This window comes from Panthera onca, chromosome B1 (assembly GCF_046562875.1).
Source record: "Panthera onca isolate mPanOnc1 chromosome B1, mPanOnc1 haplotype 2, whole genome shotgun sequence".
NCBI lineage: Eukaryota > Metazoa > Chordata > Mammalia > Carnivora > Felidae > Panthera > Panthera onca.
Genome location: NC_138342.1, coordinates 136,311,076 through 136,338,015, shown reverse-complemented (window position 1 = coordinate 136,338,015; position 26,940 = coordinate 136,311,076). Strand labels below are relative to the sequence as shown.

Sequence of the window (26,940 nt, the reverse complement as noted above, 5' to 3'; positions counted from 1 at the left end):
TCGACCAGCTAACTCTCCCACTCTCAACAAATGAACTCAACTTCTTCAGAGGGAAAAACTGAAGTCATCAGAGAAATGCCCTCAACTCTCAAACTCCCCAATCCAAACCCACCACAATAATATGTACCTGTAGAAACAGAGGAAGGCTTCTCTTCGTAAAGCTAGTTATTCCACTTTGCTTTTGAATTCCTCTCCTCCTATCCTGTTAGAAAAATTATTCTACCTTTTTCTCTCTGGCATACAGCATTCAATTTCAACCTGTGTCCATCTTGTAAGCATTTATACTCACTTGAACATGACAACTTTCTGACTTAGGAGAAACTTCTCCTAAGTCAGAATTATACAGAGATTAAATGGACTGCCATGGGAGATAGTTGTCCATCCCTGGAAATGTTCCAGAATAAACTGTTTGCTTCACTGACAGAAAAGCAGTAGAGGACTCAAATATAAGACTGGTCACTGAACCAAGTGCATCTGTCAGATTTCTTCTCACCTTAAGAATTTCTGATTTAAAGATAATGGAAATGGTCTATTTGGGGATCTCTATTAAATGTTAAGTTTAATATAGCTAATAACAAAACCTTAGGTACACCTTTGGATTCTTCCTTTTGAAGGATATAAACTTAACAGGCTACATGTCTGCTATCAAATTTGAAGTGGATAGCCTTGAAACTCAACTAAAATCAATCAAAGTACACAGAGACCCTCTATTTCATCTACACCCCTAGATAAAGTCAGACTGCAGGCAGACCATGTCAGAGCAATCTGGAGTTCTCGCCCACAGTCTGGATTCTCAGATTCTGTACCGTCAAGAATTTCCTCATGAACTTATCCTAGCCTACTCAAGGGTTAAACACGTAAAGCCAGAATTCCAGTCAGAATATGCCTCAATAAATTCTATGAACCACTTACTTCATTCTTACTATAAATTTGCCTTCCAGGAGTTCCACTTAGGTTTGTATAGAGTTGACAGCAATGGTAACTGCTACCACCTCAAGCTGTGTTTCCACTGCAGATCTTTAACGAGTATAATCACCCCACAGTTTAGAAGACAGGGGCTCCATCATGATATTCCAGTTACTACAAAGCACAGCTTTTAGGAATACCATTCATTGCCTTAGAATAAGGGATACTCGAGTAAACATTAAAAAAAAATCAACTTCTAAAAATTGGTAGTACTGGCAGGCGGAGGAAGGAGAGCAAATTTACCCATATCTAGCACCTTCTCCTCCTCTAACATCTGAAAATGTGATTCCTTCCTAAAAATTGTATTATAAGTTAACAATGCAAAGTATCTATCTTTGCATTTGATATTGTATCAAAATTATCTTAAAGAGCCAGATAATATTTCTAATTGCAAAATAATAAATTTTTATTCAGCCAAGAATCTGCAAATAATTGCATTTGTGGCTATTATTAGTAAGCTCTCTACAATACCCTTGAATTATAGAAAAGTGTGTACCTATTACTTCCTTGAAATAAAATTAATTTTCTAAGATCTACTAAATTTAGAACTTAAATATGTTTTACCCTGATAGTATTCTAATTGTTTAATTATTGTTAGTATTTTTTTTTAAATAGAAACTTAGCACTGCCTGAATATTTCAATGATCTTGAAACACTATAATGTTTCTGAAGAAAGGTACCTCTATGGTCATCTCATATCACAATTCCTATGAAGTCAAGAATTATACTTTGGAAACTGAATACTATGTTGTTGTTTGAAACCATCTAAAAGTACATATTAGTAGTATGTATTTAAAGATCTCCCCACAGATGGGCGTGCCTTTTTTTGCATATTTTAGCCACTTTTCCAAAATTTGCATATTCTAAGCCAATGAACTATTCCTCAACAATTAAAATTATTTTGCTTTTAAAACACCTTTGGAATTCCATGGTTCTGGTTTCTTTTCTATCCATCAGTATCATAAGAATTTATTTTAAACACATAACTAAACCTATACCTAATTTAAAAATGCAACAAAAAGAATCTAATGATCCAATAATAATAATCTCTTCCTCGTCATACTGAAGACTTTAATAAGAAAAACTTACTATGTAGTATAATTCTGCAGTTTTCCCCCAGAGTTTTAGTCAAGAAAGAGTCCTAAACCTAATATGTCTATAGTGAAATTTATAAAATACTTGAAGTCCAGAGAAACATCTCCAATGTAACCACTCCATTTAAAATCCTGATAACTGGTAATAGCAGAGGCAAATACAGTTAGACAGTAGTTCTATTTCCCCCAAACAGACATACTATATGTCTCTGTGAAGCACAAACATTAACATTAACATATGTACCTAAAAGTACACATGATATAACACACATATATTTACTTTATAGATCCTATCAATTAAGAATCAAAACTCCTTGGAATACATAAAAATGAAACAAATGACAAGAAAAAGACCTTCTTACCTGATAGATATCAGAAAGACTGCTGCTTCCAGAATCACTAGTGATACTACATCCTGAATGGCTAGAAGAAACGTGCGTCACCTGTGGGTGGAGACTATCAGTAAGGTGTAGTTTTGTGAAATCTGCAGGAAGCTATGGAAGGAGCAGGAGAAACAGGATTACAATTTGAATCAAGAACGCTTAAGAAGACATTGAAACATTTTATTAAACACTACTCCATACCATTTACCCAAAAGTACTAGGGAAGATCCTTCATTTTTCAAGTTCACAAAATATTAAATATTGTCCCTATTTATCAAAAATCACAAAATACGTTTTTAAAGTTTACGGACATTCAATGAACGCTAATACTAAATTCAATGCTTAAAGAGGTAGATTTGGCAGTTAAGATTAACTTGGATGAGCATTTAATTCAATGACAACTTTCAAATTATATACTATTGAGCAAATTAATCTACTACTATTTGGTAGCCACTATAAACACAACTTTGTAGCAAGAAATAGCTTAAACAAGAAAACAGATTTGAGGTTCTTATATGCCTAAATAATATTTACAAGTAAAAAAAAAAACCAGCATCTTAGAATTGACAAAATGTTTTCCTATATAAATAACTGTGCTAGGCTCTATGAAAAAACAGAATAGGATGCCTTCAAAGAACTTAGAGTTGAGAAAGCTATGGACAACATTTACCAATCTACACACATACACTTAAATATCAATTTTCTATCTGTTCAGTTTAAACCCTAAATGAAATAGCTTCTGTTGAACAGATTCACTAAGCATCCCTCAAGTGCTTCCCTCACTCTCCCATATAACAGAGAAAAGGTATTGAGAAAGAAAACATCCATTCATTTGCCCATTCAACAAACATTTGCCGAGCCTTTTTCCTCCTACTATGTGCTAAGAATGAGACACTAAGAAAACACTGCCCTTAAGAATCTTACACTCTTGTAAGTTATTATCAGTTCTTTTGAATTAAAAAGGGGTATTATTTATAATATCCCACTTATTATACGATTGGCCAGTAATACACGTGACATTTCAAAATATATGCTTATATCATGCAATATTCGTAACATTCTTTCCTTTCTACATATTAATCCTATTTAGCTGTTGAATAAAAATGAAGAATGTTAAAATACAACTTAAGAGTTTATCTTAGCAACATTCCTTTCTCTCCTTTGATTCTCATCCCTTCTCCCCTTTCCAAAAACAAGATGCCATTCCATAGATTAGAATAAGTTTCCTAAGGGAGGTGATTCATTTGTATGGCAATAACCAATGAATTGTAATACCTCAAAGTTCCAAACAAAGAGGCAAAATGTACTTATATCCCACTATCATTCAGATCTGACTTAATAAACAGGTTATGATATTTAATAATATTAAATACAGGCTGTGCAGAATATTTTGACTTGGTCAAGATATTAAAAAAAGACTTAAAGATAAATGTATTAGGAGGCATAAGATTAGATGGCAAATAAATGGACAAAAAACATGTATGTTGGAGGAGCTCAGAGAAGTGAGATGTATTTAAATGGGTGAGATCATTGCAAACATGACATATCTCACTAAGTGTTGTTATTTAAAAACCTGATGATTGAAGATGCTCTGAAATATTAGATAAAATTTAGGAGAATAACAATTCCTCTACAAGGAATAGATAGGTGGGTAACTCTAAATTGAGAGTTTATATATATTTATTCACAAGGTAGAACAGTGAAATATTTGCAGGACTTCTACAGGAACAATTTGGAGACAGAAATCTCCCGAGATGTACTAATGACTATGATTTTGCATGTTGCTAAGTGATAGATATCACATATTAAAATAATGTGCCCAAAACCAGGATAAATACTCTTCATCATCCCAGCTACAGTTCCATTATATCAGTCACTCACTGCAGAAGGCAACTGGGGAAACATTACTCAATGGCTCACTGATTTTAAAAGGCATAATAAATTGATACATATAATTACAGAACAGTAAACTGATTTCTGTTGATTATCTTTTATAGATGTGACTCAGGTTGACATGTACCACATAGGGTGATTTTTAAAATTAACTTAAATATGTCAAATGAAGACATCATTAATGAATTTTTATTCACTAGACACTTATTTATTCAAGCCTCAAAGGCCTCTCTTCTCTTCAGTATCCATGAGCTCATGGTCATCTTTGCTGATAATTCATTGTATGGAAAGCATTAGGAGCTACAGAGCTCTCCATCTAATAGAACACACATGGATCCAGCCTCTATGTACCACGATCTATTCACCTATGCTAGCTGACAACAGCAGATACCAGAATTAGATGGCTATGCTAGGCTAAGGACCATAAAGACTGTTTAAAAAGCAAAAAAGAAATATTTTCACTCTGAAGGATTCAATTCTATTCTATATATAAATACTTATTGAGTATGTGTTATGTCATACTATTAGGCCCAAGGAATATGGAGGTGAATATGGCATTCCCAATTCTAAATGTAACTAACTTCTACTACCCAAAATGTCATTGAAATAGGGGTTACCCATAATAGAAAAATGAATCAAACATATTTTTTAAACACGGCTTTTATCTCCCTCCCTTAACCTGTATTTTTTGCAGAACGGCATGAAATAATGTTATGTTAAACTCAGAGTAAATGCATACACAATTTACTATTAACTGAACATTTCTTTATATTAGAACAGATGCCATACTTAGGAAGGCTTTAAATTTTTTCCCACAGATTGGGAGAATAGTATCATGATTAAATTTCACTGATGGTACACCTCGGCCAGTTACAGAATGGGAGAAGATGTGGAAGTTGATCCCATAGACAGAGAGTCTGAACTGCACTGACGTGACCCAGCTGGCCACAACACCCTAAAAGAATAGAGACCTGAGCCCATGGCTGGGGGAAATGGGTCTTTAAGAGGCAAATGAACCACATGGGCTGGGAGTCAGGGGACAAACACTGTTACACGGAGCCACGTTTAAACTTGAGGTCAACAAGGGTAGCACAGAATCCCTAGGGAGACAGTAACCCATAGTATGAGTAAAATACACCAATAAAAGGGGTATGACATGCCAAAGACAAGATTCATTTACTCCAAACCTTTCTAGGTTTGACCCGGTGCCTATTTAAATTATTATCAGTGTCATTTTTAATTAAATTTCAGATTAAAATGGGGCTGTGAATTATCTTGTGACTCTAGCCACCATTTATAACAGAAACTGTATAAAATAAGAGAAATTTTTGAAGTTGGGACTATATACAGCAATCACCTGAATAATATTAGATATTAATTAAATTAAAGGGGAAATAAATGCATTTTATACATTTTGATCTTAATACCAATATATTTCACAATTTATTTAAAATTTAAAGAAGCCTCAAATTATTTTTATATTTGAAATTTTTAATATTTGATATTTGAATATATTACTCCTCAAATTTTTCCTGAATCAAAGCAACATATATTCCTAAAAATAGGAATAGTTGTGGGGCACAACTGCAATAAACTACTGTTAGGCAAAATGACTGAATCATAGTTTAATCACAAACACTATTAACTACATAAGAAACATAGGGTAATATTAAAATCAGATACTTAAATAAAGTGAGCATAAGCAAAATCATAGTTTAATAAAATCTGGGTATCAATTACAAAGTAACTTGTTTTCTCTTTTGGGGAGAAACAGGGATGTCACAACAATTAGCTGTAAATAAGTACTATACAAAAGACATAAGTCTCATATATGAACAGGCATTTGATGATAGCCTTTGATTTATTAATCAGTCTAATTGATTGGCATTGATAAAATGACTTCTAATTTTACCAGTTAATAAATGAACTGTTTTGAACATAAATGCAATGAGTTTGAGTGCCTTGAAGGGTCTGACACGAATAAGTAAATACTTTGTTGAAATGGTAGAAGTGGTTGTAACGTAGGAGAGGCTAAGATGGCTGCCTTCTTCCCTTTCCTCCCTACTAAAGACTTCTTTATGTTCATGTTTTCAAGCTCTACCAGGAAGACCGGGTGTATCACTGGACAAGTAATGGAAATGTAAGAGTTTCCTATTTCATAATGATTATTAGCCTAGGTTTGCTGAGAAATCTAATAGTTAAAAAAGAATGAAAAACTAAAAACAAAAAAATACTGCCACCAACATTTGAAATTTATATAACTGAAAAATTTCCCAACTAACCTTAGAATCACTTTATTTCAAGAAATCATTACACAAGGATTGGGGTGATTGTTGGGATCTGTGCAATCTTCCCTGGCAGTTTACTTTGAGTAACGCTTTGAAGGTAAATTAAATATACTCAGTCACTAAAAACTAACTCTACATTGAGATGTATTACTAAGAATTTACCCAAATGAATACTGTTTTCCTCCTATCATCACTGAAGTTTTGTAAGTATTCTTCATGCTCATGTTTTCGAGCTCTGCAAGGAAGAGTTGGTGTGCTAACTGGACACACTGACTATTTTTCTCAGAGATGTTAATGAAAATACAGTCTCCTATATTTTCTACTCATTCATCACTTATTGGAAACCTGTGTTGTGAGGAGTAAATGAATGGCTGGGCACAAAGCATTTAGGTTAGGGTCTGGCACATAGAAATCACTATAGAAGTGTGTTAGCTATAATTACCACATGCAGATGCTGTGTAAGAAACAGGTCCTTTCCAGCTCCAGAATTCCTGTAGCTGAAATCTAAGACTAGATACCAGTGGGTTACTGAGCTACTACCTGAGAGGGCTTTCGTGGTCAAAATCATCCAGCCACAAACACTATTCCCTTATCCACTTTAGAATTCAAGTTGTGCTTTAAAAGCAATTCCTATTCTCTGTGTCTGTACACATGTACGTACACACACACGTACACACACACACACACACACCCTGTATTTCTTTTACCACTTATCTTTTCAGTTACTACTAGTCCTGACACTCTCTGACCTGTTTCTACATACAGCTTGAATAAGCAGGAATATTATTTATAGTTTATTTTAAAGGACACTGTATAATATGGTTTTGACTTTTACATCTCTCAATCATAATATTTCTTTAAGAACTCCAGATAAGGGAAACATTTGGACTCCTGAATATTATTCATCAGAAATAATTTTTGCAGGGACACCTGGGTGGCTCAGTCAGTTAAGCGTCCGACTTCAGCTCAGGTCATTATCTCACAGTTCATGGGTTTGAGCCTTACGTCAGGCTCTGTGCTGACAGCTTACAGCCTGGAGCCCACTTTGGATTCTGTGTCCTTCTCTCTCTGCCTCTCCCCCCTGCTTATACTCTGTCTCTGTCTCTCTCTCAAAACTAAATGAACATTAAAAATTTTTTTAATTAAAAAATAATAATTTTTGCACAGTGCCTGGATGGCTCAGCCAGCTAGGCGTCCAACTCTTGGGTTTGGCTCAGGTCATAATCTCACAGTTCATGAGATTGAGCCCTGCATCAGACTCCCTGCTGACAGCACAGAGCCTGCTTGGGATTCTCTCTCTCCCTATCTCTCTCTCTGCCCCTTCCCTGCTCATGCTTGCTCACTCACTTGTGCTAAGTAAATAAACTTTTTTAAAAAAGTAATTTTTACTTCCCTTATACTGCCTTATGATACACTAGATTCAATACTTATTCTTGATTACATCATCCATCAGTATTCCACAAAGAGAAAGATGTTTGCACAATATACAATTTCTTTTGTTCATAAACATAAAGGCAAGAGAGTTTCCCCCAAAGTGTCATAAGATAATTTAATAAACTGATAGATCTAATTATATTTCTCATTAAAACACATGGAGACATGTTTTAATGTTGATATGACTATGTTTTACAGGAATGGGTCTACAAAAATTTGCTTTGTATCTACTGGAGAAACCTGACAAAAATTAATAATTTGTAAGAACATTCTCCCAGCCTCCTGTCAGCCTCAAAAGATATAAGCCTCATGTCAGACATATATGGAGTAATCATCTATTCAACCTCCTCCTAAGTCAGGCAACTTTGAACAAATTAATTAACTACTGTATACCTTAGTTTCTTCCATCAAAAGAATGTAACATAGTACAATGACTAAATGAAATTATCATTGTGACCTATAGAATCTACCTTACTGATGCCTCTCTCTTCCTTTTCATTCCCTCTGTCATTTTCCAGTCAAGGTTCTCCATCACCTTAGGTCACATATTTTTCAAATTGAATGAAAACAAACAAAAAAAACTAACTTATTTTTGACAGTGTCATACCTAACACTACCATTACAGTTTACTTATTATATATATATACTCTCCCAAGTATGTTCATATGGAAGAACTCACTGGTTAGAATTCTGTACTAAATTTTATAAAGTAAATAACCTCATTACATGATATGCTTATAGTCCAATTACTTTTATAAACAAATTTTCATAGCTAAGAATTTCTCTCAAAAATTCTTGAGGAATTTGTGCTTTTGTGGGTGTATGATGTTTGACTGCAAAAGCCTCCATGTATTTGACCCAGACACACGCTGCCAACCTGGTAAGGCTTAACCACAGTAAGTTATCCTTGCCATCCTGAGCACATGGTCTATACAGGACAGTCTGAACAGAAACACCACTGCATGGGGGGCGGGGGGCGGGGAGCGGGGAGGGAGGGGTGGAAACACAAGTTTAGTCATGCTTTATTTCAAAACTTCATTGCTACTATCTGACACTAAAATAATGTTTCAGAGGGAGCTGTAATAAACAGAAGTTGCTATTAAGGTAAGTTTATACATATAAATATTTCACATGGCTTTCCGTCCAAAAATAAACCTTCATGTGTTAGAATTAGCTACTGAAATATGGTAGTGACCTAGCCCTCACCCCAGGGCAGAAAGACCACTCTCATTTTTTTCTAGGGTTGGTAACATAAATGAATCATAAACTTCACTGGCTATAATTGGGCAAATTACAATCTACCTACAATTTAATTCCTACACCTATAAAATAGTGATTATTTGAACACAAATAGGACACCTATGGCCCTCCGTTGAAGAAAATAAACAATAAAAACTAGTAAACTGATGTTTTTAAGCAAATGCTTCTAGAAAGCCTTTTCTGCTAGATGTTGAATGAAAGCACTAAGCAGAAGGAAACCACGTGACCTTTACTTCAAAACAGAAAAGTAGAATCCTTTAGTATGATGAGGAAGTGTATGATCTTATTTAGGTACCATATTTTCCAAATTGTAAGGCTATGCCCCATTTTTTTTTTTTTTTAAGAGAAGGCAATAATAAGAACACACCTGTATACTAGTTCCCATATGCCAGGCCTGGATCTAAGCGCTTGCAGATATATTAGGTCATTAATTGTTACAACTATCTTATAAAGTAGCTTTTATTATGACCATTTTAAATAAGAGGAAACTAAGGCACAGAAAAGGTAAGTGATTTGCAAGATCATTTGGTGAAAAGGTGATAGAGAAGGAGTCCAGCTCCAGATGTCTAGCTGTAGAGCATACACACACATTCAACTTACGCATTCGTTAATTCAGTAGCTGACTTGAAAGCTCTCATGGATACTGATGAAATGGTCAAATGGCTGCTCATATCAATTTATGAATATAGTCTTGTACACATTTTAAAATCATAGAGAAAAATACTAATTTAAAATAAGTTCTCACTCTCACTTTCATAAAACAAATTTATGAAAATTTTACATCCACAACCTAACAGAATTTCCATTCCTTCTAAAATTGTTTAAGATACATTACTTTTTTGGAATCTGTATGTGATGCTGATTAGTGAAGGTGGTTTTCATTTGTCTCATAGGTTCTTTATAATATCATTTACTGTTTACTTTATAAACTAATCTTTAAAATATCACTGTAATAGCCAGTACTTGCAATCTTGAGATCACACATCCAGGAACCATTATTAAATCTGTGTCGGGGCGCCTGGGTGGCGCAGTCGGTTAAGCGTCCGACTTCGGCCAGGTCACGATCTCGCAGTCCGTGGGTTCGTGCCCCGCGTCGGGCTCTGGGCTGATGGCTCGGAGCCTGGAGCCTGTTTCCTATTCTGTGTCTCCCTCTCTCTCTGCCCCTCCCCCGTTCATGCTCTGTCTCTCTCTGTCCCAAAAATAAATTAAAAAAAAAAAAAAAAAAAAAAATCTGTGTCAAGTGTAAAGCTGCTTTAACTCCTTTATACCAGTTCCATCATGTGACACGTATAAGCATTCCAAGCTAGCACTGTTTGAGGTCATTTCTGCATTATGTTCCTTATGGAAGAGTGCTTTAAAAAAATTTTTTTTAAAAAGGTAAAATAAATTATGAGAGAACCTCGTAAAGTATGTGAGGAGAGCAACTCCTTTTCTGGAAGTTATTTTTGGCAGAAACTAAAGTTTGCCTGATATATAATATCCCTAACATGTGATAATCAGAAAAAAAAATTACGCACACATATACATAGAGTTAGTTTTAAGTTAGTCACCTAATTTCATCATCTTAAAGGAAGACACCTGGCAGAGTGAGAGCAGTTCTGTAATTAGTATCAGAACCAATGAAAGTTTGTCATCTGAAAGACAGCTGTATTTTTTCAAATGAAAATGTTTATCTGGGTCCTAAAATAAAACAAACTGCCTGTACAATTTTCCACAGAAATACTGAGGTAGTTGATTAATTATCATGCAAATGAAACGTCCCATTGCCTATTAAGAAACACAGTTTTAGGACGGTTTAAGCAACAGCCAGTCCATTCTCACCCCACCCCTGGCCCTACTCCCCTACACACTATATAATCCCTTCTTCTTTTCAATTTATTTGCAATCATCAATAACCACTGATCTGAAAGGCACACATTTCTCCGAGGGATTCCAAAAAAATGCCTACATCACTCAGTCCAAGAAATTGTCAGTAAAATACATGGCAGCTGTTGGCACCGAATCAGGTAATTTAAAAATCATCTTCTGAGTAGCATTCCACCTATTTAAATCCCAACACCTTTCTGCATTTTCTCTTCATGTTAGTAACAATTACCGCCATTATTTTGGGGTTATGTACTGTAATGAGCAAGGAGCCCAGTATTTGGCATCTATTTGTTCTAATACTTATAAAAAGCCCAGATGCTGCTAAAGAAATGGAAGCTCAACTCAAGTGACTTGTCCAAAGATCCCAGGTAATAGGCTCCAAAATCTCTCCCTTTTTCACTTTGTACCCTGACTCTATAGATATTTATTATTTGGGGCCATAGTCTAACTCAATCTTTGCACCTGTCTACTCCATTATTTAAACATTATTAGACATTATTTAAATCCCATTATTTAAACCTTCAAAGAACTTTACACTAATATAAGAATAGCTTGATTTTTCTAATGTGAAAGCCAACTCAATACACTTTTTAGCAAAATTTGTGATTATCCATATGGTAATACCGATAATATCCTGCAGTTGCTAAAACTTGAGTCCTCCGTCTCTTGTTTTCCAGGACCAAGTGGGACTGGTGCTATGGAAGTAGCAGCCTCTGGAGAGGTAGAGAAGTTGCTGGTAATACCAGAAACCAACTTCTGTGACCAATTAGACAACAACTCTGATGAGCTCCAAAGGGACTCTGCTTAGTTATCCCAACTGTAAAAATGCTCAAGGGAGTATGGAGTTGGGGAAATGAGTGTTTAAAGTCAAGAAAAAAAAATCGTAAGGGATCTATAGAGAACCCTAAGCTGCCTTCTTTTTGAATAAAAATAAACAGTTGATTTGGGGAGAAAACCTCACACACAATTCAAAACATTAACCTACAAGTAATTCACTTTGTAAAAGCTGTAAAAGCTACCATACATCCAAATGCAAAGCTACGAAGGTCTCTACACCACACAATACCATAAAATGTCTGAGACTGGCTAGCTATTTATCAGTGTCCTCCCTTCCGGGAAACATGCTGGACTGTATTTCCCAACCTCCCTTATAGTTACATATGTGCCCATATAACTGAGTTCAGGCCTTAGAAGTATGGACAAACACAAGTGATGTATGCCATTCCACACCTGACTTCAAAAATATTCTATAAGACCTGTCATGATCCTTTCCCCTTGCATCAAAAAAAGTCTCTGTTGGAAGACAACAGAAGCTTTGTTTTGAAAGTTAGGTAACTGAGCCACAAAACAGAGGGGCCTTGATCCTTGAATCACTGCTTAGAAGGGAACCATCCACTAAGTGATCAAGAGTACTTGCTTCAGATTTTATGCAAATGAGAAATAAACTTCTGTGTTTGAACCATATAAATGCATTATCTTAATACATATAAATACCTTAACTCATATAATCGGTGAGACCTATTTGTGAAAAATCTTCTACAATGAAATTCTAAATTCCTTAAGGAGAAGTTAGTAGGGCTCTGATAATAACCTCATAGTACTATGTGAATTTGGATACAATAAACATTAGAGTTCCTTATTCAGTCAAACACATTTACTGAAATGTGTTTTTTCTAGATATAGGAGCAGCAAGGATAAACTCCCTTCTCTCAGGGATCTTACAACTAGTAGGTGGAGACAAGTAATAAAAGGAAACTGAAGAACACTGTCAAATAAGTGCTGCATTCAACAAAGATTGAACAAGACTGATGTATTATGCTGAGCGAAATAAGTCAGTCAGAGAAAGACAAATACCATTTGATTTCATGCATATATGGAATTTAAGAAACAAAACCAATGATCATAGGGGAAGAAAAAGACGCAAACCAAGAAACAGATGCTTAACTGTAGAGAACACAATGGTTACCAGATGAGGGATGGGGAGGGGTGTGGTTAAACAGGTGACTGGGATTAAGGAATGCACTTGTGATGAGCACCAGGTGTTGTATGGAAGTGTTGAATCACTAAGTTGCACACCTGAAAGTAACATTCCACTATGTGTTAACTAGCTGGAATTTGAATAAAAACTAAAGACAGAGAGACAGACCTATGTGATGAAGAGTCACAGGATAGCCAGGGAAGATCTAAGATGTGATATTGAGACGAGAAAATTATTTTTTATACTTTCACCCATTTCCTAAAGGGACAGTTGTAATCATACCATTTTACTAGACATATGTCTAGTAAAATGGTATGATAATATAGATGTATATATGTGTGTATATATGTGTGTATATACATATGTATATATGTGTATGTTATGTTATCTAATAATACACACATACACATATACACATCTTATATATTATACACATACACATATGTGTATACATACACACATACTTTATATATATAACATATACATTACCTTCCATGTATTTATAAAGTATATGTTATATTTGTTGTGTAAAAGTGAGATAAATCTAGTACATCACTAAGCCAAAGGATTATAATCACTAAACATTTTATTAAAAATTCTTGGCTATTTATACAACTTAAAAGCAAAATCAACTAAGTACCATAGTCCCTTATAAACTAAAGACAGTATAAAATATATTTGGAGTTGTTCAGTGCCCTATGAGTTGGAAAGCACTAATATTTGCTCACATTTCAAGACATAAATAATATATGATGGAAATGTAAGTCTTCCAAATAATTATTTTTTCTTTAAAAATACTGCTGAATAAGTTAAATGGAAATTTAAGTCTAGAACCCACCTACTTGTAATAATACTCAAAAATTCATTGAATAGATTGACTGCTTGAGAAAAAAAAATAATGCTATTAAAATTTATGTCATAATCCTTTAAAAATAGGATTTTATTCCTTTATTTCCCTAGGAAGATATACTCAACATCTTTGAATCCATAGATTTACAACCTAGCAATTGTGTGTGGTAGTAGGAAGTTGGGGTGGGGGGATGACCATCAAACAAGAACATGCCACACGGAGTTTAAGTAAATTGAAAACTAATAAAGTAAGAGAGAGGATATAGAGGGCGGAAGGTCTCACTGCTAAGATAACATTTGAACAAAGACCTTAATGGAGAGAATGCCTGAACCCTGAAGATACACAAAAGGGAGGGAAACAGGCATTACACATACAGAGACATGAGCAAAAGTCAAAGGCAGGGGTGGCTTTGGTATGCTTTAGGAATAGATAAGAGTAGTAAAAGCTCTGAAAAGACCAGAGGGAATTAAGACAGAGAGAGATTCTATGGTGAAATCATGTAGGAAAGCTATGATAATGATTTTGGATTTTATCCTTAGTGAGATGAGAAGCCACTGGAGGGTTTTGGACACTCACAAGGTGTGCAGCATACATGTAAAACACCTTTCTGAAGTTTTTAATGTGACTATTATCTTGTATTTTTGATAAATATTTATGAGTGACTCCACATGACTTAAATAGAAAAAGATGTTTATTACAACTTGTATCAAGAGGCCACCAGCAAACGGGGGCATCGCAGCTTGTCTTGATGGACTCACCATAGGTAGGCAGTGTGACTCAACTATGAGGCTGTGTCTATTCTCAGTTATCGTTTATGGGTACACTAGCTATACAACTTAATTGACTGAAAAATTCCACCCTCTTTACATGACACACACCCATACATATACATCTACTTTGATTTTTTAACTGATATCTAGGATCTCACCTCTAATAGTTCACTTCTAGATTTCATTCAAACACAACTACCACAACTGCTACTTTTCTGGTGATGAGTATTACAACTTAGCTAGACAATATTCTTTAAATAAAAAAATAATTACACATTATCCCTCTTAAGTTACTAACAAAAATAGAGGTCTTACTTTCATGCGCCTAGTGTTATCACTTCCTCCTTTTACTTCAAAGATAAAGATATTCATTTCAGCATTTATTTCCAAGGACTTCCATGCTACGACATTTAATTTAATGTCTATTGTCAAGGGCTTTATGTGTCAACCGTGCACACCAGATAATTTCATTGCTTTAGCTCTGTCTGGAGGGCACTACGGGAGAACTGACTGAACATCTGCAGTGCGTTACTCATTGCCCAGGGTCAGTGGAGACACATACTGCATAAATTGCAAGAAGCCTCACAGAGTTTTCTTTTTCCTCCATCTTCCCTTTTTTTTTTCTCTGTTAAGACTAATAAACCTTAGACACCATATCATCAAATGAATAGTCTGAGTTACTAAGACACAGTCAAACACACGTTACCTCATAAGGAGACTCCTTCCTAATACCCTCACTTCTGTCAATGCTCCAGCATTTTTCATGACCTTCTCAGTCATCTGTAAAGATTTATTTACATAATCAATTGAGCAACCCTCTTAGAAAGCACATTCTTCCTAAATTAACACCAACATTTAGAAGTCTATCACTCTATTAAGCTTTTACTTTCCTCAAACTTCATCTACTTTCTCTGAACTCTGTTAAGTGTGCATGGGTATGCACACTAATTTATTGTCCCTAGTTTAAATCAGGAAAATAGAACAGCATTAATCAAGATACACTTAGGGAGACTTATGACTGGATTAACATAATCTGTGGTGTCAGCGCATGTGTGTACGCAGGTACACACACACACATACAAACACTTAATAAACTGAAAATGTCTTTAGATTTAAACAGTTTAACTGACATAACCTGGACGTTACATAGGCTCAATTCACCGTCAATTCACCACCAGCAAAAACAAGAACTTACAAAATGAGCGAAGCTCACAGTGGCAATACTGTGACAGGAGATTTACAAATACTACCCTGCCTCACTCTAATGCTCCCCACACTATCACTGTCCTACCCAGCTTCTTGCAACAGTCTTTTATTTCCCTTTCAATCTCTTCAAGTTGCAGCCAGAGGAAACTTTTACAAGATGACAGAAAAATACACATTGTCATCTTGTCACTCCTGTGCCACAAATCTTTCACTGGACTCTCTTCACCCTCAAGAAAATGTTTATAATTCTAACCACTGCACCTATCTTTTCCTTCTCACCTTTTCACACACCTCCGTATCCCTTAGTCTCTGAACTAAAGGTCTAAAGCTACTTATGGCTGTTTAAAAGTCATACTCTGTATCTCTCTTCTGGGTCTTCGGGATTCCCTCCTCGAAGAACAATCATCCCAAGGCTGGCTAGCTCTCTGAACCCTCCTACTGGAAGTTAGAAGTTCTTGTAAGATGTTCCTGTGAACCTAGAATGCTGCCAGTCACAGAATTTAACCACACTTTATAGTAGTTGCTGATTTAACTCTATATGCAGGACCATGTCTGCCTTTTTCATGACTCTTTCCCTTGCTTCAAAGTGCCTAAAATACAGTCAGTACTTAGTAAGTGCATGAACCACTGAACTATTAGCCCTAGTTTAAGAGCTGAGGATACTGCAGCTGAGTGACACTGAACAAGAACTATCTGTTGCCAATGTTCTCTCCCTATCCAAATCCACAGTCACCCCTTTCTACCAGCCATTATACATAGATCGCCAGAATAAAATAAAAGACAATGGATAGAAAAAGCGAGATAAAATTATACCAAGCCTAGGCTAACAGTAATTGTAGTTAAGCAATATATTTGGTGTGGATTTCCTAGAAGTCAGGACAAAAAAGCTAAGGACAAAAACCTCTGGGCTAAAATATTTTTGACTTGCCATCTGTATAGATTCCAAAAGAGGAGACTGGCAGATGAAAAGTGTTTGAACTCTACTCAGAAATGTAAGATTCATTCATCTACTTAATTATTTAACACATATTTACTGGCTTGCTTCGGTGAACCAGGCATTGCTATAGGAGCTAGTTCTATAGCAATGATTTGCATTGGCAAAGTCCCTGCTCCCGAGAATTTAACATGTCTAGAGGCAGGAGGGGCTTGACAGTGAAACAGAAAGAAAAGTAACAATAAACACAATAACTTTAGATATCCATAAGTACTGCAATGACAATGCTAAAAGAGTGGGGTGATGTAATGGGCAGTGATGGTTGGGAATAAGGAGCTATTCTATTTATTTTTTTCATAATTTTATTTTATTTTTTAATCTCAAGTTAGTTAACATACAGTGTAGTCTTGGCTTCAGGAGTAGAACTCAGTGATTCATCTCGTACATATGATACCCAGTGCTCATCCTGAAAAGTGCCCTAAGTCCTTAATGTCCGTCAGCCATTTAACCTACCCCCAACCCCTATCAACCCTCAGTTTGTTCTCTGTATTTAAGAGTCTCTTATGGTTTACCTCCCTCTCTGTTTTTACTTTTCCTTCCCCTCCCCATATGGTCATCTGTTAAGTTTCTCAAATTCCACATATGAGTGAAATCATATCTGTCTTTCTCTGACTTATTTTGCTTAGCAAAATAATACCCTACATTTCCATCCATGTTGTTGCAAATGGTAAGATTCCATTCTTCTTCATCAAGTAGTATTCCATTGTAGATATATATCTATATCTATCTATATCTATATCTATATCTATATCTATATCTGTACCTGTATCTGTATCTATATCATCTATATCATCTATATCTATCTATCTATCTATCTACCTATCTATCTAGCACACCTTCTTAATCCATTCATCAGTTGATTGACATTTGGGCTCTTTCCCTAATTTGGGTATCGTTGGTAGTGCTGCTATAAACATTGGGGTGCATGTGCCCCTTTGAATCAGCATTTTTGTATCCTTTGGAAAAATTCCTAGTAGTGCAATTGTTGGGTTGTAGGGTATTTAATTTTTTGAGGAACCTCCACACTGTTCTCCAGGATGGCTGCACCAATTTGCATTCCCACCAACAAGGCAATAGGGTTTCCCCTTTCTCCACAACCTTATCAGGATCTGTTGTTTCCGGAGTTGTTAATTTTAGCCATTCTGACCAGTGTGAGGTGGTATCTCAGTGTGGTTTTGATTTATATTTCCCGAATAATGAGTGATGTTGAGAATCTTTCATGTGTCTGTTTGCCATCTGGATGTCTTCTTTAGAAAAGTGTCTATTCATGTATTCTGTCCATTTCTTCACTGGATTGTTTTTTGGGTGTTGAGTTTAAGAAGTTCTCTATAGATTTTGAGTACTAACCCTTAATCTGATAGGTCATTTGCATTGCAAATATCTTCTCCCATTCCATCAGTTTCCTTTTAGTTTTGTTGTTTCCTTCACTGTGCAGAAGCTTTTTATCTTGAGGAGGTCCTAATAGTTCATTTTTTTCTGCCTTTGTTTCCCTTGCCTCTGGAGACATGTCAAGTGAGAGGTTGGTGCAGCCGAGGTCATAGAGGTTGATGCCTGTTTTCTCCTATAGGATTTTGATGGTTTCCTGTCTTATGTTTAGGTCTTTCATCTATTTTGAATTTGTTTTTGTGTATGGAATAAGAAAAGTGGTCCAGGTTCATTCTTCTGCATATTTCTGGCCAGTTCAGGGAGGCTCTTTCAGATTGGGCAACCTGGGAAGGCTGCTCTGAGAAAATGACGTTTGAGATGAGAGATGAATAAAGACAAAGGACCTAGCCAAACAAAGGTGGGGGAGAGCTTTACAGATGGAGGGAATACCAAGAGCAAGGGCCCTAGGGTGGAAAGAATGTAGGAATGTTCAAAAAACAGAAGTCTAAGGTGACTGGATGGGAGAAAGTGAGGATGCTTGAGCGGGAGAGTAGTATAAAAGAGGGCAGAGGAGTGTAGGATCTATTCCTGATAAAAAGTAGGCTTTTTAAGGGGAAGGGAAGACACTGGGCTTTTTAAAATAAGCAATTAAAAAGATCCAGTTATGTTTCATAAGATCATTCTGTTAGGGGTGGTGGAAAGGGGAATGGATTATAAGAGATTGAAATGGAAGTAGAAAGAAAAATGAGGAAGAAGTGAGGTGTGCTATCAGGTTACAGTGAACAAAAAGGCCTTCCAAAACCTAACCTGACGGTACTTGGAGGGCCCTCTGTAATCAACTGTTTAACTTCTTCAAAAGATAAAAATTCTAGGGGTGCCTGGATGGCTCAGTCGGTTGAGCATCTGACTTCGGCTCAGGTCATGATCTCGCAGCTCGTGGGTTCAAGCCCCATGTCAGGTTCTGTGCTGACAGCCCAGAGCCTGGCGCCTGCTTCTGATTCTGTGTCTCCCTCTCTCTGCCCCAACCCCACTTGCGCTGTGTGTGTCTCTCTCTCTCTCTCTCAAAAATAAATAAAAAGTAAAATAAAACATTAAAAGATACAAATTCTATCCAAAATACCATAAAAGTGATTAGTTATGTGGCACTAGTTGCTACAATACTTCAGTAATGCATTCTGGCCTCTTTTAAGTTATCTGGGTGCCTTATCAAATTTCTGAGGAATAAGAGGTTAGATTATAAAAATATTCAAGTTATTTCAGTAATAATTTATTAAATATCCTAATAAAATGAATACTTATTTTGATAAAACACATAGCCAGAGATTAGCATTAGGAGGTCATAGTTTAAAAGATGAAATTATAAAAAGAATACATGGCTAGTTCCAAGCTATCTGTGTGATTCCAGAAAATTATTTAAATTTCTTGCAACTCAGTTTCCTCCCTAGTGTAGAAAAGACATAAAAAGGTCTGTGCTGCCCACCTCACAAGAGAGCTGTGAAAATGAATGCAGGACAAATGTGAAAGAATTCTAGTAATATAAAGCATTATTCAAATGCAAGTTTGTGTATGAAAGTACAGTGATAGACCTGGAAAGATTTTTAAGGGTTCATTTAGCATAATCTCATTTTATAGTTGTGGGAACTGATGTCAAAGAAGGTGAACAAGCATGGAACTGTTACACTAGAATCCAGATCTTACTTTTATGTAATAGAAAAAATTTAATTTGAATAGTTTCCAAATTTTCTGGAACATCAACTGTAGCATTAATATTTTTAAACAAGTATTCTGAAGAACATAAAAATACTAAAAGAGAAAAGTAACTTGGGATTCATTAGTAACAATTATGTTTGTATAAACCAGAAACAACAAAGGATTAATTTTAATCTCAATTCCATGATATATGTATCTTAAAACAATGATTGTTCTCAGAAAAGCATAAAACTTACGTAATGCTAAATGGTCAAGGTCTTAACATGTAAGAACATAAGCAAGAACCTTTACCTGGTTTTTGGCAATAAAGTATATGGAAAGTCTTCAAAGATAGTTTAATCTTTTTTTTTTTTTTTTTAATGTTCATTTATTTATTTTGAAAGAGCGAGCAGGGGAGGGGCAGAGAGAAAGAGGAGAATCCCAAGCAGGCTCTGCACTGTAAGCCAAGCCGAAATTAAGAGTCAGATGTTTAACCGAGCCACCCAGACACCCCAACAGTTTACTCTTTAATAGAATCCATATAAATATTTTTTCTAAATAGTGTGTCTCCAACTTTATATCATCCAAAATTCCTAAGTAGCTTATACCAGAAATTTTTTTTGCTGCTTAGGAGAATAATATTTATTTCCATATTTCACATAAATGTTAAAGAATTGCATGACTTACTATAACAAAATTCTGGCAATTAGCAATGTTAATCCTAACTTATCATGAGGATTGCTAATGTAAATATTCAGTAGTTGATGTATGCTGCTCCTTACCATCTTCAGTCTTTATACCCTATTCAGTTTCATCTAAGTTTATCTAGTCCTAGGGAAAAAAAAAATCTTCCCAAGATGAAATAATTATCCTCTAATTCTGAACTTAATAACATTTGGCTGTGTCTGCATTTTTGTGCTTTTTATTAATTCATCTCTTATACATTCAATAAATACTTATAAAATACTGAGATCTGAGAGGCAAGGAGCTGGCCACATCAAGATCACAGGAAATGGAGTTCATGCAAAAAGAACTACTAATGGAATGGCTCCATGGCTTGGTCTGTTAAAAGATCAGGCCGTGAAGTGGAGTAGATAAGGAAAGTAGTACGAGATGAGGGAAGAAGAGTAAGCCTCAGCTGGTTCATACACAGCTTTACAGGGAGCATAGATTTTATTCCAGTTGTAATTGGGAATTACTAAAGAGTCTTAAATGACACGATCTAGTTCACATTTTATAAGATAAATCAGGCTGCTGTGTGAAAATGGCAAGATTAGAAATAAAGAGGACATGAGGAGTCTACTGGAACAGTCCAAATGAGACGATGATGGTAGCTTGGATCAGGATGATAATGGAGATGGAGAGAAAAAGCATGAATTCATAATTAAAAGGGTAGACTAAACAAGTCTTGATGAATGAGTTCTGGGCAACGTGAAGAACCAAAGATAACTTGTAGCTTTAGGGCTTTGATAGCTTAATGCCAACGATGAGAAAATGAGGAAAAGTGGAGAACCGTAGGCGTTTGTTGCCTGGTTGATCCGTTGGTGGGGCTCATTTTTTGGTGGTGGTTGGGAGAACACTCAGGAGTTCTATTTTGGCCATGTCAAATCTGAGTGGACAGCAACTACATCAATGTATCTAGTGGGCAATTGAATGTATAGTCTTGAATTTTATTATAATCAACCAATGGATGTCTGGTTTGGGGGCAAAATTTTGTAAAACTTTTCACATGTTCATTAAGTGTTTACATGTTAATACATATAAAAATAATAAATGACAATCAAGATGATTATTATAATGAGGAAGAGGTATTCTGATCCATACTGTGATGAGATAAAGATCCTCAAAATCAATAAACAGATGGGCTAACATGAGATACAAGGTCCCATTTTCTCTCCTTTTTTGAGCTAAGCCATTAACATAAATGAGTTAGATACACATTAGCAAAAAATCTAAAAAGCAGCCCCACAAGAATGTAAAATAGGAATTCACTTATATTTTAAAGTAAAGTTAGTTTAAACATCTAGAATTTTCCTCATAGAATCCTTTAAAGAACTTGAAAAATACCTAGTGCCTCCTACAAATATGTAAACCTAATAAAAGTTCAGGTGAGATATGAACTAGATGTTTGTCATTTGACTTAATGTGCCTTTGTAAATAAAATCTGTTCTTTAAATGTATTCAGGATTAAGAAACCGCCTGAGATAGAAATCTCCTTTCTTTTACGTCTTAAGAGAACTCAAAGATCAGAATCAAGAAAAACTAAATAGTAACCAAGACACCAATAACAAAACACATCAAGCAAATCAGACATAATCTCTGATTTCTTTTGTGTATCCTCTTCCCTTGAAGGCCACAGTCTGACATCTGTTATTCTCTAATGCTTATAAACTAGATGTCTTCACATAAACCTAGACAAATGCATATACTTCATATGTGACCAAACAAGGCTTATTCCAATGTACTCTACCAACTATGGAAAACTGAGGAATAAGAAATGAAAAGTAAAGGAAGTGGAAAATAATCTGAGGTCAATGCAGAGAGAGTAAATTAAGACATCTTTATTCCAAAGTGAATAACTGACTTACATGGTGAAAGAAGGGGGAAAGTGATAAATACATAACTGCCATGAATTCTATATATTCTATTTAATTATGCTTCAAATCCATGAGGTATTTTGAAGTGAATGGGACAATAAAAAAAGACTTAATCACCTTTAATTCTGGAAAAGGGGGATGGGTGTCGATTCAAATGAATACCTGACAAGTCAGATACTACATATCCCCATGAAGACACTGCTTTGCTTATCTCAGAGCAAATGACCTGTTCTGTGTGTATGGTGTGGGTGTGTGTGGTGTTGGGAGTGGGGGAAACAAAGATTAACAACATCCTTCATATTTCTAGCCTGAATCCACTGAAGGGTGGTTAGAGTCACCAGGTACCTTCAGAAAAATTCTTGAAGTGTTCAATTTCACAATTCCTGAAGGATTTCTCAGCGTTATTTGTGCAAGAAGCTTATTAGATAGGTATCTCTTCTTAAGTCAACGAGTGGTGAGACAAGAAAACATTCGGCTTACCTGAGAGCATGTTTAGTTGATATGGTTTAGTGTACTACTGTGTTAGAAGAAGGCAGGTACCTTTCTGGGTTGATTTGGGGAAAACAACTCTGAGAGAACAATGGCTTTTCTGGCAGAGGCGCTAAGGGAATTAGGAGAAGGATCCAAGAAAGCCACATTTAGGAGCTTTTATATCACTTCTCAGTAAAGAAACTTTAGCCTAAAGTTGGTCACTTTTCTTAAATTGAAATATGGGTGATTTCACTGAGAAACAGTCCAACATAAAATATATTACACTTAGCATATAAGAATTTCAGTGTTAACACCTTTTTTGGCACAGATTGTCAATTTTTATTGCACACAAACTGGGGGTGGGGGGAGAATGAACTCATGACTTAAAACTCTGGCAACTGCTTGAATTTCACTGTAAAGAAGCATCATTAAGAAGCTGGGAATCTGAGTCACTTAATATCAGGCTTCAGCTAAATTCCTAAGTGGTTATATAACACCACTAATTTTTAAGAACAAGAAAGATTTTATGTTTTGTTTTGTTTTTTTAATGTCAGAGCTTTAGGATTTCCTCTGTTTTTCATCCTACAAAAATATCATTCTGACCCTACCATACATATCACTTCTTGCTTTTTTCTTGAAGAATGAAACCTCTCCACATCTTCAGATAGATGTCCATTATTAACCTGGCTCTCCAAGAGCTTGTCTTTCTTTAGGTTTAGAAACTCATCTCTCATGTTTACAAAATAAGGTAAAATATGAGGAATTCCACTCCAATAATTAAAATATTACTAAAATCATGGTTGGTTCACACATTATCAAATAACTGAATTAAAAATTTAAACCCATGCTTTAAATCCTGGATGCTTCACACCATGCAGATAAAACATTTGAAAGAATTAACAAAAGTTTTCACTCAAGCTTTGACATTTTGACATGAAGTAAACATAAATTTTAAATTTTGGAAAATGAAAAAGGAATATATGTTTGAAAATTAATTTTAAAAATCTTTTGAACTTCTATGTGAATACTTTCCCCCAAATTAGCTGTAGTAAAATTAGAAAAACAAATAGATAAGTTGTATGGTTATTATTAATCAAAGGTACTCTTTTGTGAGAACAAGGTTCACAAAAAACTAATATTAATTTGCTTAAGCTGTAAGAGCTTCTTTCCCAGAATTTTAAGAGATGAAAATAACCACACGAAAGATATTATCATAACTTAATATATTTAACACTGTGTATAGAGCAACAAGAAAGCATATAACCATGTCCCTCTTACATGCTGAGCATTAAATTATCTTTCACAAAGCAAAAGGGTTTTTTTTTTTTTGACCGAAAGCAATATGTACAGTTAAGAGGTATAGAACTCCCACATTCCGGCCTTTAAATTGTTCTTCTTATAAGAAAGCAGCATTTATGAGCCCCATAATGACTATTTTAAATCCCGTGAATCACATCACAACAGAAAAACACTGTGTAGCATAATGTATAATGACATATTTAAATATGACTCAAAATTCCATGCTTCTCTAATCTATATTAAGTTGTGAGCAAAATAAGGCATTTCTACCTTGATCGTTTCCCTAAGCAAAGGTTAACTAGATAGGCCAACCTTAGGAAGAAATAGAATACATACCATGATATAGTCTCTTTCGTTAGAAAAGGCAAGAAGAACAGATTTAAATTAAGACTTGGTGTATAAAAGCTGAAAGCATAGAATTTGTATCCACATAATGAACTGATGTCTCCTCTAAAGACGTCAGATTGCTGTTCAGCTAAACTATCTAAAAATACCTCCTTGCAAACACACACACACACACACACACACACACACACACACACACACGAAATGACTACAAAGACAGGTCTTACTAAGCAGCTCTACTTGCACAAAATCACTTAATAAGTGGGGAAAATTTTTTAAAGTACTTAGGGAAAATTTAACGGGGATTTTTCATAGCAACTATGATATTTTATGAGCTATTTTGAAAACCAGTACCAATCTGTAAAAAGTAGTTAATGAAGGATCTTAAAGCAAATCATAATTGACCTAAGATGTCCAACGGAGAATCATGTTCTATGAATTCAAAATAAGATAAAGAAAGATAAATCTCTGCATCACTGTCAACATTCTATTTAAAAACCAAGAAAAGGGAAATGTTCTGGCTGGAAAAAAGTGGGAATCAAACTCATGGATGCCACTGTGTGCCAGACCCTGTATCACATATGTAATCCCCACGAACAACCTATGAAGTAGGCATCATTAATAGCACTTTACAGACGAAGAAAAATGGTTCAGAACATTTAACTAATCTGCCTAATGTGACACAGCTACTAAGAAATGGGAGGGCTCTAACCCACATACAAATGGTTCTAGAGCACTGTAACCTAACATCAATAACTGAATTCACATAGGCTTTCGAGTCTGCAGATTCCGAAAACATTAACTCTTTTTGTATTTTTCTTATTTAAACCTCAAGTTTTTCATCTGCAATACTGGGAGATTCTCACTTTGCTCCTAGTGTTCCTTTGACAATTAAAGAAAATAATACACATAAAGTACTTAGTAAAATAATTGTAACTAACTGTAATCATTAATAATCTTCAAAACAAGGCTGTAAGGGAGACCAGTATTATAGTCATGACCTCTACTTTGAAGTTAGAAAACAGAAACTTCAAGAAGTTGAATGACTTGCCTAACACTTGCATAGCTAGTAAGCATCAGAACGAGAACTTAAAGCAAGGTCCTTGTACATAAAGTATTTTATTGTTCTACTACGCAAACACCTAGTTGGAAGAGTTCCTGCCTATTACTATGGGAGAAGGTTCATAGCTAAAGTAGGTATTTTGCTTTAAATATCCATGTTAGATACTCAAAGATGATACGCAAGAAGCACCGTTAATGAGTGACCTTTGCCACACTATGACATTTCATTTTGCATCCTGTTTGCTCTCAGTTTCAGGGTAACACTTTAAGGTCACTAATTAAGTTTATTATAAACCAACCAATCTTCTTCCACAACATCTTCGGAGAGTGCTTAAAGCAGGGAACAAAACAGAGAAACGAAGTAATGTATACTCTGTGGCTAACAAAGTCAGCACCTGATACATACAACACCTTGATGGATGTTCTCTGATCCTGCCAACTACAATACCACGCCCACCATCCTACTTAATAGAATGGAGACTCAACCTAGGGCCATTAGGACTGCCAAGAAAAGACTTCTTAATGCAGGGGAGTCCATAACCATCGGATTTCGGGTTACTTTGTTGTGGCCAGGTTAAAGTATATTTTAACACAGCTTTCTAAAAAGTGTAATTACATTCTACAGTCCCAAGAATATGTGTTATAGGGATGAGGGCTGGAGAAATGTCAAAATTGTGACAAAGATGGACCTATGATCCACTTATGTGTATTTTATTTTTTTTAATGTTTATTTTTGAGCGACAGAGAGAGAGAGAGAGAGGGAGGGAGGGAGGGAGAGAGGGAGGAGGGACAGAGAGACAGAGAGACAGAGGATCCTAAGCGGGCTCTGCGCTGACAGCAGAGAGCCCAATGTGGGGCTCTAACTCATGAACCCCGTGAGATCATGACCTGAGCTGAAGTGGGACGCTTAACTAACTGAGCCACCCAGGGTCCTCACTTATCTGTATTTTAAATGGCTAAGACAATGCTGTTAAATCTGTGTGGCTGAAAGACTATTTCATCCAGCTAAATGCTAAAATTAGCTTCTTATAAATTACTTATTTCACTAGAAACAAATTAAGAGGGCAATCATATCATCCAAATGACAAGTAAAAAAACGGCCTTTTTTTTTCCCATATTCAAGTATAAAA

The 26,940-nt window shown here is 35.5% G+C and overlaps 1 protein-coding gene across 18 annotated transcripts in view; it reads right to left on the bottom strand.

Annotated features, from left to right (window-relative positions):
* RAPGEF2 (Rap guanine nucleotide exchange factor 2) overlaps positions 1-26,940 on the bottom strand; it is a 254,465-nt gene that overhangs the window by 49,959 nt on the left and 177,566 nt on the right. For all 18 annotated transcript variants that reach the window (XM_060653863.3, XM_060653864.3, XM_060653869.3 and 15 more), the window contains one exon: positions 2,423-2,554. In XM_060653863.3, coding sequence (XP_060509846.3) covers positions 2,423-2,554 — 132 coding nt within the window. The remainder of the gene's footprint in view (positions 1-2,422; positions 2,555-26,940) is intronic.